Below are 17853 nucleotides of genomic sequence, written 5' to 3'. Positions count from 1 at the left end.
AGAAGAGGAGGAAGAGGAGGAGGGAGAGAAAGAGAAAACATGAGGAAAAACAAAATCAAACAACACCGATATTTTTTTTTTTAACTTCCATTTCTTGTTTGTTTTTTTCGTTTGTTATTTTGTTCTGTTTTGGAAAGTTTTTGTTTTTGTTTTTCTCTTTTTTGTTTTACTTTTGTTGTGTCTCTTGTTTTGGTTCGTTTTCACCGGGATTGTATTATTTGTCTGACTGACGGAGGAGGAGGAGGAGGAGGAGGAGGAGGAGGAGGAGGAGGAGGAGGAAGAGTTGTGTTCCATTGCTTTAGGAGTATTGATTTCCTCCCTAGTGGTGGTAGTAGTAGTAGTAGTTGTTGTTGTTGTTGTTGTTGTTGTAATAGTAGAAATAGTTGCCAATTGTGTTTCATAATTCTGATTTTGGTTAGAGGAAGAGGAAGAAATAGGATGAGGAAGAGGAGGAGGGGAGGGAGAAGATGGGAAGGAGGAGAGAGAGGAGAGGAAGGTAGGGGAATGATGGGGGGGCGTGATAAGGCATGGCATGGATATCAGGGAGACAGAAACACACACACACACACACACACACACACACACACACACACACACACACACACACACACACACACACACACATGTAACATACACGTACATAACCTCGCCACGACCTGTACAAAACGTGTATAAAAACTGGCCTACAGAACTCGGCCACTCCTGCCGGGGGGGAGGGAGGGGGAAGGAGAAAGGAAGGGGGGTAGTGTGTGAATGGCTGGAGGGTGAGGGGGAGAGGGGTGAGGGGAAGGGCACATGGATCACAGGAGGACAGGGGGGACTGAGTGTTTGAGGGGGTGAAGGGGGAGGCGGGGGGGCCTGATGGGGGGCGGGGTGGCCTCAGTAGATGTTCTCCTTGTGGAAGTTGAGCGGCAGGATCACCTCCCGCGTCATGAGCTGCTGCGCCTCCTTCTTCTTCTTGCGTTTGACCTTGCCGCGCCGGTACACGCGCACGCCCACCAGCGCCGCCGCCAGCGCCACCAGCACCACGCCCACGCCCGCCCCCGCCACGCCCACGTACAGCCAGGGCACGCTGAGGTACAGGCAGGTGGCGCTGGTCTCGTCGGCGCCGCTGGGGCAGTGCCGTGCGCCGTCGCACCAGAGGTCTCCGCTGATGCACGCGTCGATCTGCGGGCACAGGTGCGGGCACGAGGCGGCGGCGGCGGCGGTGGTGGTGGGGCGGTCACGTTTGAGGCCGCCCTTGTGGGACTCTAGCGCGGAGGGGCGCGGCTCGCGGCGCACCTCCAGCCAGGTGAGGCGGTAGGTGGCGGGCTCGCGCGCCAGGTAGCGGATGATGAGGGAGTCGGGGCGCGGCTCGGCGTAGTCCAGCACGGCCGTCCAGCCCGAGGAGAAGACGTGCACGCCGTGCGTTGCGGTGGGGTCGGGGCACACGGCCTTGATGGGCCGCGCCGTGTGGCTGCCGTACACCACCACGCGGTTGTTGGTGACGCAGCGCTGGCTGGCGGCGTGGTAGCCGGGCACGTTCAGGTACAGGTGGCTCGCCTCGCGTGCCACGATCTTCCAGGGCAGCGTCTGGCACGCCTCGCCGCGCTCGCCCACCACGATGGCGCCCGTCGACCCGTTGAGGACGTGCGCGCCGCCGCACGCCGCCGCGGCCTGGAACTCGTACTCGGCCTCGAAGAAGAAGTCGTTGAAGTCCTGCGCCCAAGACATGTCCTTGATGGCGAACCTGAGGTGCACGCGGCGCGCCTGGCTGCGGAAGGTGGCGGGCGCGGCGGAGGCGTCGCAGAGGCATCCCAGCGGCAGGCGCGTGAGGGCCCAGGGCTCCTCCCACGCCTCCAGCACCGCCGAGCCGGGCAGGCGCGCGATGCACTCAAAGAGGTCGGACTGCGTGTTGTGCACCGTCTTGCACATGTTGCCGCGGAAGCCCAGGCTGGTGACGCGCACCGTCACGGCCTCGTCGGCGCGCGGCGTGAAGGAGTAGCGGCAGGAGAGCGACGCCTTGCCGCCGCGGCCGTACAGGAACACGTTCTCGGGGGAGCGGAAGTGGCCCTTGCGGCTGCGCGCGCTGCTGAAGTCGTGGTCGCAGTCGCTGCCGGGCTGGCGGCCCGCCTCGCCGCGGCGCACGAACTCGTAGTGGATGGCGTAGCGCAGCGGCAGCAGCGCCGTGCCGTCCGTGAAGCGCTGCGTCACCACCAGCGACGACCCCGAGGACAGGAAGCTCTCGCCGCGCCCGCAGGGCTGGCTCACCAGGCCGCGCTGGCGCGCCCGCACACACGTGGGCGGCAGCTGATCTTCGCAGAATTCCCCCATGAGGCGCGCCGCCCCCGCCACCTCCTTGTCGCCGTCGTAGATGGCGAGGCGGTTGGGGCAGGGCGAGTGGCTGGGGCGGGCCTGGGGCGCCCCTGCGCGGTGGTACTTGGTGAAATAGAGCCACACGGCCTCGCCGCGCCGCCCGTCGAAGCGGTAGGTGCAGGAGGAGTTGGCGGGCAGCGCGAACACGGGGCTGGACACGGTTCCGCGCGAGCCGCCGTCGCTCTGCAGCACGTAGTCGCACACGGAGTTGGCGACGCGGCCCGCGGCCTCGCGCATGAACACCACGTGGGCGCGCAGCTCGAAGCCCGCCACCAGGTTGGGCAGGTGGTTCATCCTGCCGGAGGTGGCGGCCTGGAACACCACCAGCATCTCGGGGCCGCTGGAGGTGATGTTGGGCAGCGAGGCGGTGCCGCAGAGGCGCGCCAGCAGCGGCGCCTTCATGGAGCCGCCGTCGTACACCAGCAGGAAGTCCTCGGGGGCGCGGCACTCCCCGTCCTGCCGCAGCCGCGCCTCTGGTGACACGCGGCCGCCCAGGCCCTGGCGGCCCACGTGCAGCAGGCGGTCGTTGGCCTGGCTGAGCGTGACCAGCGGCAGCAGGTGGCGCGTGGGGGGCGGCAGCGCCTTCACCAGGTAGTAGCAGGTCACGTTGCGCGGGTACAGGCCCGGGAAGTTCGGGGACTGCAGGCGGCAGCGGCGCGCGCGGCAGCCCTGGAACACGCGGCTGCACACGCTGTTCCGCACCTCGTCGCCGCGGTACTTGGCGCCGCCACGCCCGTACCGCACCTCGGCGCGCGCCCGCGGCAGGAACTTGTACCTGGGGCGGGAAAGGGGGGAGGGGGGGTTAAAGGGGTGTTGCCGCAGTGGCCCTATACTCTCTCTCTCTCTCTCTCTCTCTCTCTCTCTCTCTCTCTCTCTCTCTCTCTCTCTCTCTCTCTCTCTCTCTCTCTCTCTCTCGCTCTCTCTCTCTCTCGCGCGTTGGTAGCGCACACACACACACACACACACACACACACACACACACACACACACACACACACACACTCTGACCCTCACTCAGCTCCCGAGGACGAAGACAAACAATCCTTTCTCAAATTCCCTTCAACACACACACACTCCCCCCTCCCCCTTCCCCCTCCCCCTTCCCTCCCACCCTCTCCCCACATATCCTCCCTTAAACCACAGACTTTCTTTTCCCCCTTACATACACACACACACACACACACACACACACACACACACACACACACACACACACACACACACACACTTTCACTTCCCCTCATCCTCCTCCTTTGCCCTTCCCCTTACCTTCCCCTCTCCCTTCCCTCTCCCCTTAACCTCTTTCCCTTCCTCCCCTCACCTACTCCCCAAGACTCCCCATCCCACTCACTTGATCCCCTTTCTTTCCCCTCGTATTCCCTTCCTCCCCTTCTCCCTGCCCTCCCCATCTCACCTTTCCTCCCCTCTCATACACACGCTTACACTCCCTTCCCATCTCTTCCCTTCTCTCTTCCCCCTCCCCTCGTTGTCCTTCCTAAACTCTTCTCCCCTTTTCCCCCTCCCATCTCCCCTCTCAACCACCCTTTCCTCCCCTTATCCCTTTCCCCTACACCCTTTTCCTCCCTCCTATCCCTTCTCTCTTACCCTCCCCTCTATATCCTCCCTATAATCTTCTCCCCTTCTCCCCCTCCCATCTCCCCTCTCAACTACCCTTTCCGTACCTCATCCCCTTACCCTACACCTTTTTTCTCCCTTCTCTCCTACCCTCCCCTCTATGTCCTTCCTATACTTTTCTCCCTTCTCCACCTCCCATTCCCTCCCCATACCCCCTTCTCCCCCTCCCATCTCCCCTCTCAACCGCCCTTCCCTTCCCTCATACCCTTCCCCTACCCCCCTTTTCTCCCTACAATCCCTACACCTCCCATTCCCTCCCCATACCCCCTCTTTCCTTCCCCTTTTTCTCCCTCCAACCCCTTCTCTCCCCCCCACTCACTTGATCTTGAAGCGGAGTGGGTTATCGAAGTACTCTCCCTGGGTTGTCGCCGCCGCGTGCAGAGTCACCACCACAGAGTCCGTCTCGCTGAAGTACACGTTAAGCCCACTCCCTTCCCCGCACCACCGCCCGCCTCGCTCCCTCAGCTTCGGTTCCTCGATGGTCACGTGGTCCCCCTCGCAGCCCCCGACGTGCCTCAGCCCCCCGATGGCTCCTGGAGGGTTCGTTGAGAGTCCTAGTCCTCCTTCGCCGATTTCGACTCCTCCGATGCCTGGGTCTTCGCCGGCTATGTTATTGAGGCTCATTTTCCCGGTGACGTCGCTTCCCTCGGCTGTTTGGGAGAGAGAGAGATAGATAGTTAGATAGGGAGATAGAGATAGGTAGATTTAGATATGTAGAGAAAGATACAGAGATGAAAAGGTATATATGTAGATAAACATGAAAAGAGCATTAGGTAAGGTTTGGTTTGGTTAGGTTAGGTTAGGTTAGGTTAGGTTAGATAGATAGAGAGATAGATAATTAGATAGAGAGATACAGATAGGTAGATTTAGATATGTAGAGAGAGATACAGAGATGAAAAGGTATATATGTAGATAAACAGATGAAAAGAGCATTAGGTAAGGTTTGGTTTGGTTAGGTTAGGTTAGGTTAGGTTAGGTTAAAGAGATAGATAGTTAGAGAGATAGAGAGAGAGATTTAGATATGTAGAGAAAAATACAGAGATGAAAAGGTATATATGTAGATAAACAGATGAAAAGAGCATTAGGTAAGGTTTGGTTTGGTTAGGTTAGGTTAGGTTAGGTTAAAGAGATAGATAGATAGAGAGATAGAGAGAGAGATTTAGATATATAGAGAGAGATACAGAGACGAAAAGGTATATATGTAGATAAACAGATGAAAAGAGCATTAGGTTAGGTTAGATTTGGTTAGGTATGGTTAGGTTAGGATAGGTTTGGTTAGGTTAGGTTAGGTTAGGTTAGATAGATAGAGAGATAGATGTAGATATATAGATAGATAGGAAAAGAGAGATAGAGAGAGCATTAGTAGATTTTCTTATGTGTTTTTTTTTTTTATCTTTATTTGCATTGGTTTTGGTTTTGTTTATTTTTCTGTGTTTTTCGTTGTTAATGTTTTTTTTGTGTGTTATCCTGTTTTCTTGTTTTGTTTTAATTCTTCTAATCTTCTGTGTATTGTTTTCTTTTTCTTGTTTTTTTTACGTATTCAGTAAATCTCAGTTAATTGTTTTCTTCCTTCTTCTCTTTAGTCTTTCCCTTTTAATCCTCTCCTTCCTTCTCTCTTCTTTCTTCCATCAACTATCATCATTTTTCTCTCTTCCTCTTTTTTGTATATTTCTCTTAACCTCCTCCTCCTCTTCTTTCTTCTCATTATCTTCTCTTTTATCTCTTCCCATCTTCTCTTCCCTTCCTTTATTTTTCTTCTATCAGTTATCATCATTTTCCTCTCTTCCTCTTTTTTGTATATTTCTCTTAATCTCCTTTTCCTCTTCTTTCTTCTTCTCATTTTCTGCTCTTTTATCTCTTCCCCTTCCATTTATCACAATTTTTCCTCTTCCTTCTTCTATTTCTGTTCCTTCTCTTCCCTCCTCTTCGTTCACCTCCTCCTTCTCCTTCACCTTCTCTTCCTTTTCCTCTTCCTCTTCTAATTTTACTCTCTCTCTCTCCTTATATTTTTGTCCTCATTTTCCTTCAACTTCTCGTCTTCCTGTTTCTATTTTTGTCCCTCCTCCTCCTCCTCCTCTTCCTTCTCTTTCTTCTCCTCTTCCTCTTTCTTCTCGTATTCCTATTTTTCTTCCTCCTCTTCCTCCTCCTCCTCCTTTGCATCTCCTAACTTCTTGTCATTTAATTTTTGTTTCTTCCTCTTTTCATATTCCCATCTTCCTCCTCTTCCTCCTCCTCTTCCTCCTCCTCTTCCTTCTCCTCTTCCTCCTCGTCCTCCTCTTCTTCGTCTTCTTTAATCCTATTCCTTCTCCTCTAAACTCTATGATTCTGTTTTTTATTCTTCCTCCTTTTCCACTCTTCTGCATTCTCCTCCTCCTCCTCCTCCTCCTCCTCCTCCTCCTCCTCCTCCTCCTCCTCGTCCTCCTCCTCCTTCCGCTCTTGCAAATGGAGGAAAAAGAAAGAGAAGAAGGAGATTAAAGTGAACTTGTGTATTGTAAGTTACAAAGTAAATCTTTAGCTTTGCCGCATTTTATTTTTTTTTCTTCCTTGCAATCCTCTTTCCCTTTTCCCTCCTCCTCCTCCTCCTATTCCTCCTCCTTCTCCTCTTCTTCCTCCTCCTCCTCTTAATCTTCCTCCTTCTCTCACGCTGCACGCCTTCCCCCATCTGCTCCTCCTCTACCTCCTCCTCCTCCTCCTCCTCCTCCTCCTCATCCTCCTCCTCATCCTCCTCCTCCATGGAAGAAAATATCAGAGGAAGACTGTGTACATGTTTAAGACCCGTTTTGCATATTTCTTCTTTATTCTCTCTCTCTCTCTCTCTCTCTCTCTCTCTCTCTCTCTCTCTCTCTCTCTCTCTCTCTCTCTCTCTCTCTCTCTCTCTCTCTCTCTCTCTCTCTCTCTCTCTCAACTGCTGTGCATTAGGAAGAAAAGTGGAAAGGGGAGTAAGAGAGAAGGTGCAAGTTTTGTATCTCCTCCTCCTCCTCCTCCTCCTCCTCTTCCTCCTCTTTTTCTTCTTTGTTTTGTTATTTCATGTATATTTATCTTTCCATTATTATTATTATTATTATTATTATTATTGAACTTAACCAATGATAAAAGAGAGGAGGAGGAGGAGGAGGAGGAGGGAAATAATTAAACCCTCCAACGATAAATGGAAGAAAAAATAAAAAGAGAAGAAAAGATAAGGAAAGGAGAAATGGGGAAAAGAGGAAAAAAGTAAAAGGACGAAAAAAATGTTCCCACAGATATTAAATTGTCAAAGGAAAGGCTGACTCTCTCTCTCTCTCTCTCTCTCTCTCTCTCTCTCTCTCTCTCTCTCTCTCTCTCTCTCTCTCTCTCTCTCTCTCTCTCTCTCTCTCTCTCTCTCTCTCTCTCTCTCTCTCTCTCTCTCTCTCTCTCTCTCTCTCTCTCTCTCTCTCTCTATGTTGATGGTTATGTGTATGAGAAGATATACCAAGAGAGAGAAACTTTAATGAGACAGGAAGATGGTGGTCTAGAAGGAGAAGGAGGAAGAGGAGGAGGAAGACGTGGAAGAGGAAGTGAAGGAGAAGGAGGAAGAGGAAGATGAAGAGGCGGATGAAGGAGGAGGAACCCGGAGGAGGAAGAGGAAGAGGAGGGGAATGTGGTGGAAGATGAAGACGTTAAGGGATCAGCGGAGGAGGAGGAGGAGGAGGAGGAGGTGGTGGAGGAGCCTCAACAGCCTCATTAGTGGCGGAGTGATCAATAGTCTCCCTTAGTAATCTCCTCCTCCTCCTCCTCCTCTTAGTCCTCCTCTTCCTCCTCCTTCTTCTCCTCCTAACCCTTATAATCTCCTATATTCTCCACCTCCTATCTCAGTAATGTCGTCCTCCTCCTCCTCCTCCTCCTCCTCCTCCTCCTTAAAAGAAGTAAACTTATTCAGCCTATCAAAGCGAAGAATGCGAGGCGATCTAATAAAAGTGTTTAAAATGTTTAAAGGATTTAGTGATATTAATGCGGAAGATTACTTTACAATTGATCGATCAAATAGAACAAGAAGAAATCACAATTTGAAGATAAGTGGTAAAAGATTATCGTCGCACGAAGCTAAACACTTCTTCTTCAATTGAGTCGTTAATGTTTGGAATTCTCTACCCTGTGATGTCGTTGATAGTACAACAGTTACGGCCTTCAAGAATAGATTAGACAAGTATTTTGAATCCAACCAGCAACCAAGATATTACTCATTGTCGTAATAACGTTAAGTTCTTTCGAATACTGGTGTCCTTGTCCGTTTTTATCGCCCGGTTAGTGGTAGCAGTAATGGTAGTTCTTTCCTCTTTCCTACATAATTTCCATGCAGTTTTTCCATGCTGCATGGCTCTTTTTTCCTTTCCTGCCAGCTTTGGCTGGATGGATGGGGGGGTGGGGAGGAGCCTTCGCCTTTGCTATCCTTCATCTTCCACCTTTGATTAGATAGTTAGTGTAGCTTGTCACAAACAGCCTCCTAAGGACCAGCAGGTCTGCTGTTGTTTGTTCTTCCTTTGTGTTCCTCCTCCTCCTCCTCCTCCTCCTCCTTCATCTCCAGTAGCCTCCTCCACTTTCCTCCCTTTTACCTAATCTCCCTCTGGTTTAATCTCTTTATCTCCGTTTCTATCTCCCTTTCAATTTCCTCCATCTCTGTTGCCTCTCCTGGTATTCTCCCTGCCATGTCATCTCCATATTAGTCTACCTTTAATCTCCTAATCTTGGTAGTCTCCTTTATCTCCATTTCCTCCCCGTCATTCTCCCCTTCTCATATGCTCCTGTTTAGTCTCCTTTTTTAGTCTCCTTCACAGCCGTTAGCTCCATTATTGGTGTTCTCCCTTTTCTTTGTGTTCCTCCTTCCTCCCTTCCTTCCTTCCTTCCTTACTTCCTTCTTTCTTCTTCCTTTTTTTGTCTTCATCTTCCTTATATGCCTCCTTTTTTCCTTAGCCTTCCTAGATAGCCTCCTCCTCCTCCTCCTCCTCCTCCTCCTCCTCCTCCTCCTCCTTTTTGTCTTCCTGTCTTCCTTTCTCTTCCTACATAACTTCCTCCTCCTCGTATTTTTCTTCCTAATCTCCCTGGTTATCTTCCTGGTCGGGTATCCTCCCTTGGGAAGACTAGTCTCTTAGCTGCTGTCAGGAGGAGGAGGAGGAGGAGAAAGAGGAGGAGGAGGAGGAGGAGGAGGAAAAGGAGGAGAAGGAGAAGGAGGAGAGGAAGCAGCGGAATGATGGAATATAAAGAGAATATGAAAATAAAAATAAAAAAGAAGAGAGAGAGAGAGAGAGAGAGAGAGAAGCGGAGATTGAAAGTGAGAGAGTGAATAGAGGTAGATGAAAGCGAGGGAGGGAGAGAAAGGAAGGCTTGGAGAGAGAGAGAGAGAGAGAGAGAGTGATGGAACTCTAATGTGTCTCGTTACTCGCGAGAAATTAGTGTGAAATTGTAACTTTGGAGAGAGAGAGAGAGAGAGAGAGAGAGAGAGAGAGAGAGAGAGAGAGAGAGAGAGAGAGAGAGAGAGAGAGATTCAGAGACAGATTGACAGACAGGCAGACAGGGAGGCAACGACACACACACACACACACACACACACACACACACACACACACACACACACACACACACACACACACACACACACAGGTAGGCTAGTCCCCGTGAGAGACAGGTAAAGGGTCGGCTAATTACAGGTGAGAAACTCTGGCCCGCTAATTACGCGCACCTGTACCGCCTCGCCTCTTAATTAATCCGCCAGGTGAGTCCCTACAGGTGAGGCTGGCCTATACACACACACACACACACACACACACACACACACACACACACACACACACGCACACACACATACACACGCACACGCACTCTACATTAGCTGGACAGGTCTGGCACAGGTACACACAAACGCACTCACACACCTTTACCTCCATCTCTCCTCCCACTCCTCACCTCCCCCTACTCTTTCCTCCTCCTTCCCCTCTCTCTTCCCCTCCACATCTTCCCCTGTCACCTCCCCATTCCATCCCCTCCTCACACACTTTCCTTCTCTCTCCCTTTCTTTCCATCCCTCATCGCTTCCCTCCCCTATTCCCATCTCCCCATATACATCTCTCCTCCCACTCCTCACCTCCCCCCTCTCTTTCCTCCTCCTTCCCCTCCCTCTTCCCCTCCACCTCTCCCTCCCTCACGTCCCCATTTCATCCCCTCCTCACACACTTTCCTCTCCTTCTCTCTCCCTTTCTTTCCATCCCTCATCTCTTCCCTCCCCTATTCCCATCCCCCCATATACAATCTCCCCTCTAACCCTTCCCTCACCCCTCACATAATTCCCCTTCTCCCCAACCATCCTCCTCACACCCCCACACTTACCCACACCCACCCACACACTCACCCGCCGAAGCCACGTTGAAATGCCCCACGTGGAACTCGGAGAACGTGACCTGGAGGATATCCCCGTGGTGTCCCCCCAGCGCCGCCAGGGTCAGCACGCACTTGAAGCTCTCTGATGGCGTGCCCCCCAGCAGCAGGAGGGGGTGGGCCTGCGCTGACGAGGCTGGGGGGCCGGCGCGGGAGGCAGGGGGCGCAGGGACCTCCAGCTGGTACGTGTGATCCACCATCCCGTAGTAGGTGCGATTGCAGACTGTTGAAGGGAGAGAGAATGGTGTGAGAAATGCGGTTAGGTTAGGTTAGGTTAGGTTAGGTTAGGTTAGACTGTTGAAGGGAGAGAGAATGGGGTGAGAAGGAGGTTAGGTTAGGTTAGGTTAGACTGTTGAAGGGAGAGAGAATGGTGGAGAAGGCGGTTAGGTTAGGTTAGGTTAGGTTAGGTTAGACTGTTGAAGGGAGAGAGAATAGGGTGAGAAGGCGGTTAGGTTAGGTTAGGTTAGACTGTTGAAGGGAGAGAGAATGGGGTGAGAAGGAGGTTAGGTTAGGTTAGACTGTTGAAGGGAGAGAGAATGGGGTGAGAAGGAGGTTAGGTTAGGTTAGACTGTTGAAGGGAGAGAGAATAGGGTGAGAAGGCGGTTAGGTTAGGTTAGGTTAGGTTAGACTGTTGAAGGGAGAGAGAATGGGGTGAGAAGGAGGTTAGTGGAAGGAAGAAGGAGGGGAGAAGATATAAGAGAAGGAGGTTATTGGAGGGGAGAAGAAGTGGGTAGAAGGGGAGGAAAAAATAGGAGGGAGGTGATTGGGAGAGCTGAGGGAGAGAGGGAATGAAGATGAAGGGGAGTGAGAGGAAGAAAAGTGAAGAGGAAAAAGGGAGGGAGGGGAGGGAGAGTCAGGTTGGGGAGAGAGAGAGAGAGAGAGAGAGAGGGGGGGGGGGAGTGTGGAAGTAGGGAGGAGAGGGGGGGAGATTGGGGAGAGGAATAGGGAGGGATGAAAAGGAAATTGAGAAGAGGATTAAAGAGAGAGAGAGAGAGAGAGAGAGAGAGAGAGAGAGAGAGAGAGAGAGAGAGAATTTCAAAACCGAGAAAAGAGAGAAAAAGAGAGAAAGGGAATCCATGAAATAAAACAACATTAAACAAGAAGAAGAAGAAGAAGAAGAAACTGAGAAAGAGAAAGAGAGAGAGAAAGAGAGAGGCAGACAGATAGAGAAGGGAAACGGAGAGAGAGAAAAAACGGAAGAACGGAAGGAGGGAAGGAAGGAAGGAAGGAGAAAATAAAGAGAGAAAGAGGGAAGAGAGAGAGAATGAAAATGTCTCGTGAATAAGATATGGCAAAGGAAAGATAAAGTTATATAAAAGACGAAGAGAAGCGGATAAACGAGGAGAAATAAAGAGGGAAGGAAGGAAGGAAGAGAGGAGAAAGAAAGAAAATGGAAGATAAAAGGAAAGGAAGTAATAATAATAGAAAGAAATGAAGAGATGAAGAAAGGAAGGAAGAAAGGAGACGAGAGAGAAAGGGAAGGAAGGAAGAAAGAACAAAGAAAGAGAGAGAAAGTGAGAGAAAGTAAAGACAGAGAAGAGAATAAGCGAGGAGAAATAAAAAGGGAAGGAAGGAAGAAAGAAATAGATGAAAGGAAAGGAAATAAAAATAGTAGAGAGAAATGAAGAGATGAAGAAAGGAAGGAAGAAAGGAAACAAGAGAAAGGAAAGGAAGGAAGAAAGTGAGAGAAAGTAAAGTTTGGAAAGAAAAATAATGAGAAAAAATAACAAGACCGATTTTAAAAGTTAATTGAAAAATGTTGAAAGAAAATGAAAAAGGAGGAACAAGAGATTGCCGTGAGAGAGAGTCCCCTCTATCCTTTATCTGCTCGTGGTTAAAGCTACACCTGAGATTTTACCTGTACTAATCTCTCTCTCTCTCTCTCTCTCTCTCTCTCTCTCTCTCTCTCTCTCTCTCTCTCTCTCTCTCTCTCCTTAACACTTTGGATTCTACTACAAAGTTAATGAAGACACTTTCAATTTCCTCCTCCTCCTCCTCCTCTTCCTCCTCCTCCACCTCCTCCTCCTCCTCCTCCTCCTCCTCCTAACGGTGTTTATTTTCGTTCTTTCAATGAAACTCAAAATAAACTCAATTTCGACTTGACCAAAGTTTTAAAACGACGTCCTAGAGAGAGAGAGAGAGAGAGAGAGTCTCCCCTCTCTCTCTCTCTCTCTCTCTCTCTCTCTCTCTCTCTCTCTCTCTCTCTCTCTCTCTCCATTATCATATTACCATTGATTTTCTTCTATTTTTCTTCTCTCTCTTTTTATCTATTTTCTTCTAATTCCATATTCATTGATTCTCCCTCCAGGTACTTCAGAGAGAGGTTTACTTTCAGGTGTGCTTATTCAAGTGTAAAAACATAACAGGTAGAGTGACCAGTGTGCGTGCGTGTGTGTGTACGTGTGTGCGTGTGTGTGTGTGTGTGTGTGTGTGTGTGTGTGTGTGTGTGTGTGTGTGTGTGTGTGTGTGTGTGTTCGCGCTGAAAACCTTTTATTTTGAACACAGAAGTGAAAAACGAAGAGGAATTTAAAAGACATACACAAAAAGAGAGAGAGAGAGAGAGAGACATGTACACGAACAATCTTTTCTCTCTACATGAAAAGTGAAAATAAAAGAGAGAGAGAGAGAACTAAAAAGTGGGTATTGAAAAACAAACACACAAACACACACAAAAATCCCCCTTTTCTATTCCTACCTATATCAGCCTTGCCCTTCCCCTTCCTTCCCTTCCTTCTCCCCTTCCCTTCCCCTTTCCCCTTCCTTCCACCCTTCTTTTCCAACTGTTCTCCCCTTCTCTTCCCTTCCCTCCTCCCTTTCTAACTGTTCCTCCCCTTCTCTTACCCTTCCCCTCCTCCCTTTCCAACTGTTCTCCCCTTCTCTTCCCCTTTCCAACTGTTCTTCCCCTTCTCTTCCCTTCCTCTCCTCCCCTTCCAACTGTTCCTCCCCTTCTCTTACCCTTCCCCTCCTTCCTTTCCAACTGTCTTTCCTCAATCCCTTCCCCTTCCCCCATCTCCTCCCCTTCACATTCCCAGCCTGTCCCTTTTCCCTGTCCCCACCTATCCTTTCTCTCCTCCCCTTCTAACCTTTCACTGCCCCTCTCTCTCCTCTTCCCCTTACTCCCCCTTCCCCCTGCCCATCCCCCCCTTCACCTGTTCCGCTTACCTGTGCATCCCGGGGGCTCGTCGGAGTAGTCGGTGCAGTGAGCTTGCCCGTCGCAGAAGGAGCTGAGGGCGACGCAGCCTCCGTTGTCACACGCGAACTGGGAGATGTCGCACGAGGAGGAGGAGGAGGAGGAGGAGGAAGAGGATGAGGAGGAGGAGGAAGATGAGGAGGAGGATGTAAGGCCTAGTGCTACTCCGCCCACTCCTACCTCTTCTTCTTCGCTTACGACTTCTCTTTTTTCTCCTCTTCCTCCTCCTCCTCCTTCGCCTCCTCCTCCTCCTCCTTCTTCTGTTTTTCTTGCTATCATTTCTCCTCCTCCTCCTCCTCCTCCTCCTCCTCCTCCTCCTTCGAATTCTCTGCCCTCCACTCCTCTTCCTCCTCTTATTTCACTGCCTCCTCCTCTTCCCCCTCCTCCTCCTCCGCCTCCTCCTCCTCCTCCTCCGCCTCCTCCTCTTCCTCCTTTCCCTATTCCTCCTATTCGTATTTTGCTACCTACTCCTAATCCACCTCCTCCTCCTCTTATACTTCTTCCTCCTCCTCCTCCTCCTCCTCCTTCATAGCCTCTTCCTTTTAATCTTCTTCCTCTTCCTCCTCCAATTTCACTAGCTAATACTCCTCTTATACCTCCTCCTCCTCCTCCTCCTGCTATTACTCTTCCTATTCCTCTTTCTCCTCCTCCTCCTCCTCCTCCTCCTTTTCTTCCTAATCTTCCTTCAATTTCACTAGCTATAACCTCTACTCTTCCTCCTCCATCTCCTCCTCCTCCTCCTCCATATTCTCTTCCTCCTCCTATTTCACTGGCAAACGCTCCTCCTCTGATTCCTAACCCTCCTCCTCCTCCTCCTCCTCCTCCTCCTTCAAATCCTCTTCCTTCTATAGATCTTCCTACAATGTGATTACCAGCCTCCACACCTCCACTGCCTCCTCTTCCTCCTCCTCCTCCTTCCCTTCCTCCTCCTCCTTCACCTCCTCCTCCTCCTCCTCCTCCTCCTCCTCCCCACAGAAGCATGGATAGGTACAAAGTTGTGGATAGGTGGTGCGTGATTCTCCGTGGGTCTCGCATTCCTCTGTTTTTTTGTGTTTGTTTGTCTTCTTTTGTCTTCTTGTTGTCTTCTGTCTTCTTGTCTTCTTTTGTCTGTTTTATTGTTTTTTCTAGTTTTTATTATTTATGTATTTTTGGTGTTTTGTCCCGATTTTGTCTTCACTGTTTTTTTTGTTTTCTTCTTGTTTGTCTTCCTTGTTTTTGTTGGCTCTTTTGATTTCCTTTCTGTGTTTTCTTTTCTTATTTTACAGCTTTCTCCATTTTTCTTGTTTTCTTCTTGTGGTCGATTTTGTCTTCCTTGCTTTTTTGTGTTTTCTTCTTCTGGTTTCTCTTCCCTATGTTCTTTTTTCTTTTTTATCCCTATTTTATTTCTCCTATAATCTTTTCTTTCTTATTTTCCATCTTTCTTCATCTTTCTTGTTGTCTCCTTGTCTTCAGGTTTGTCTTCCTTAGTTTTTGTGTTTTCTTCTTCTGGTTTGTCTCCCTTTCTATTGTACCTTTATTTTATTTCTCCTTCAATGTTTTCTTTCTAATTTCCAACTTTGCTTCATTTTTTTTGTCTTGTCTTCAGGTTTGTCTTCCTTGCTTTTTGTGCCTTATTCCATGTTTGTCTTCCTTTTTATTTATCCTCTTTTTTTATCTTCGGTTATTTCGTTTTTTTCTTCTAATTTTTACTCTTATACTTCTGTTATTCTGTTGTCTTCTGTTGTCTTCTGTTTTTATTCAATTTCCTATTCCTTTCTTTACTGTTTTTCTTCTTCTTTCTTTTATTCCTTTTTATTTGTTCTTCCTTTTTTATTCCATTGTTTTGTCTTCCTCCTGTTTCTTCTTTTTTTTTTAATGCCCTTCCTGTTGTAACCTTGTCTTCTTTTTTTCCTTAATTGTTTTCCTTTATTTTTTCATTTTCTTTATTTTATTATCTTTTATTTGTTCTTCCTTTTTTTAATCCATTGTTTTATCTTTCTCTTGTTTTCCTCTTTCTTTTTTTTTTGTCCTTCCTGTTGTGAGCTTGTCTTCTTTTTTTTCCCTTAATTGTTTTCCTTTATTTTATTTTATTTTGTATTTGGTTGAATAGAGAAAGTGGCGAGGAAAAAAGGGTTAGCTGTTGTTGTTGTTGTTGTTGTTGTTCCTCTTGTTGTTGTTGTTGTTGTTGATCCTCGGTTTCCTGGATTTCTGAAAAAGACAGAAAAAAACAGATAAAAAACAAATATTAGATTAGGTCAGGTTTTGTTTTCCAGTGTGTAAAGGGTTTTCTCTCTCTCTCTCTCTCTCTCTCTCTCTCTCTCTCTCTCTCTCTCTCTCTCTCTCTCTCTCTCTCTCTCTCTCTCTCTCTCTCTCTCTCTCTCTCTCTCTTAAATCAACACACCGGAAATGACTTTAATGCAATATCTCATCATTTTTTTTCCTTATTTATTGCTTCATTATACGCACAAACACACACACACACACACACACACACACACACACACACACACACACACACACACACGCAAACAAACAAACATTTCTAGTCCTCCTCTTTTTCCTCCTCCTATTCCTCCTCTTTCTTCCATTCCTCCTCTTCGTCCTCTACTTTCTCTTCCTCTTTTTCATATTTCCTAAACACTAAAAAATACATTTATTATCTTTATTTTCTATTTTATTCGTTTTCTGTCTTACTTCTCTTTCGTTTCTGCGACTATTTATATCTTTCTTTTATTTTCTTTCTTTCTTTCTTCCTTTCCCTTCTTTTATTTTTTTTTTCTCTCCTCGAATTACCGTTCAATTAATCTTTCCCTCTTTGTGCTTCCTCTCTTCTTCTTTAATCATTCCTTCCATATCACCATTATCATATTTTTCTCTTTGTTTCCTCTTTCGTCTCTCTCTCTCTCTCTCTCTCTCTCTCTCTCTCTCTCTCTCTCTCTCTCTCTCTCTCTCTCTCTCTCTCTCTCTCTCTCTCTCTCTCTTTAATGTATTGTTCCTGTCACCTTAAATTTCCTTGTTGTTATTTGTATTTTTCTTGTTGTCTCATTTGTTTACTTAAGTGAGAGAGAGAGAGAGAGAGAGAGAGAAAGAAACTGTCACACGAATGCATATCTAGTTACCATCAATAGAGAGAGAGAGAGCAAGCACACATGAGTAATTGAAAACAAACAGAATCGTTGTCCTCTCAATCATCTCAAGAGTATTTTATTTGACCTCGTTTTCTAATTTGACTCACGGAAAAAAAACTCAAACAAAAAACAAAGAAAAAAAAACATTGGTAAAAAACAAAACAAAAAAGGAATGAAATATGAGTAAGGAAAAAAGAAAGAAAGAAAACAAAAACATCTGTTAGAAAAGAAAGAAAGAGAGGAAGAAAGAAAGAAAGGTGAGAGAGAGAGAGAGAGATGCATATAATATTCAAATTTATTCATTATCATACATTCATAAACTTAAATTCACTCCAGGCTCAACGTTTTATTGCAGTTATTGTTATTTTTTTCTGTTTAATAATATTTTTTTCTTTATATAACGGAATAATAATCACGAAGACAATTTTATTACTCCTCCTCCTCCTCCTCCTACTACTACTACTACTACTACTACTACTACTATTACTACTACCTTTAATTATTTCTCGTAATGATAATAATAATAATAATAATAGTAAAGCCAATTTTATTACTTCATTACCGTGCATATTTGAATCTCTCTCTCTCTCTCTCTCTCTCTCTCTCTCTCTCTCTCTCTCTCTCTCTCTCTCTCTCTCTCTCTCTCTCTCTCTCTCAAACACACACACACACACACACACACACACACACACACACACACACACACACACACACACAATTTTCCTAAGAAGAGAAACTTGTAATTGTGCAAGTTTCCTTATTAATGGTCCTAATAGTAGTAGTAGTAGTAGCAGTAGTAGTAGTAGTAGTAGTAGTGCTTTCAGAAATATGTATTGTTAGAAGTTGTTGTCATCGTTTGTTTCTTTTCTTTCTTCCTTTTTCTTCAGTCTTTCTTTCCTTTTCTTTTATGTTTTATATTTTCTCTTAAGTTCACTCAGTTTACTTTGTTTCTTTTCTCTTTCTCGCATTTCCCTCTCCATTTGTTGACCTTTAAAGAGGAAGAGGATGAGTAAGTGGAGGAGGAGGAGGAGGAGGCAGAGGTGGTGGTGTGGGAAAGGAAAAAGAAGACGAGGGGAGGAAGAAGCAGAGGAGGAGGAGGAGCAGGAGGAGGAGGAGGAAGTACACATGGAAGGAAAAAAGGAAGAATAAAAAGAAATAAAAACAATAAAAAAAGAGAAA

At 47.6% G+C, this 17853-nt stretch overlaps 1 protein-coding gene across 1 annotated transcript in view; it reads right to left on the bottom strand.

The window, feature by feature from the left end:
* Positions 1-510: 510 nt before the first annotated feature.
* The window catches only part of LOC127005430 (uncharacterized), a 66451-nt gene continuing 49108 nt past the window's right edge, over positions 511-17853 (bottom strand). Inside the window, exons 3-6 of the mRNA XM_050874268.1 lie at positions 13540-15754; positions 10352-10600; positions 4310-4640; positions 511-3130 (exon numbers count right to left, since the gene is read on the bottom strand). Of these exons, the coding sequence (XP_050730225.1) occupies positions 880-3130; positions 4310-4640; positions 10352-10600; positions 13540-14602 (3894 nt within the window). The 5' untranslated portion in view covers positions 14603-15754 and the 3' untranslated portion in view covers positions 511-879. The remainder of the gene's footprint in view (positions 3131-4309; positions 4641-10351; positions 10601-13539; positions 15755-17853) is intronic.

This window comes from Eriocheir sinensis, chromosome 30 (assembly GCF_024679095.1).
Source record: "Eriocheir sinensis breed Jianghai 21 chromosome 30, ASM2467909v1, whole genome shotgun sequence".
Lineage (NCBI taxonomy): Eukaryota > Metazoa > Arthropoda > Malacostraca > Decapoda > Varunidae > Eriocheir > Eriocheir sinensis.
The sequence above is the reverse complement of the archived record's forward strand: the minus strand, read 5'-3'. Positions and strand labels throughout refer to the sequence as shown.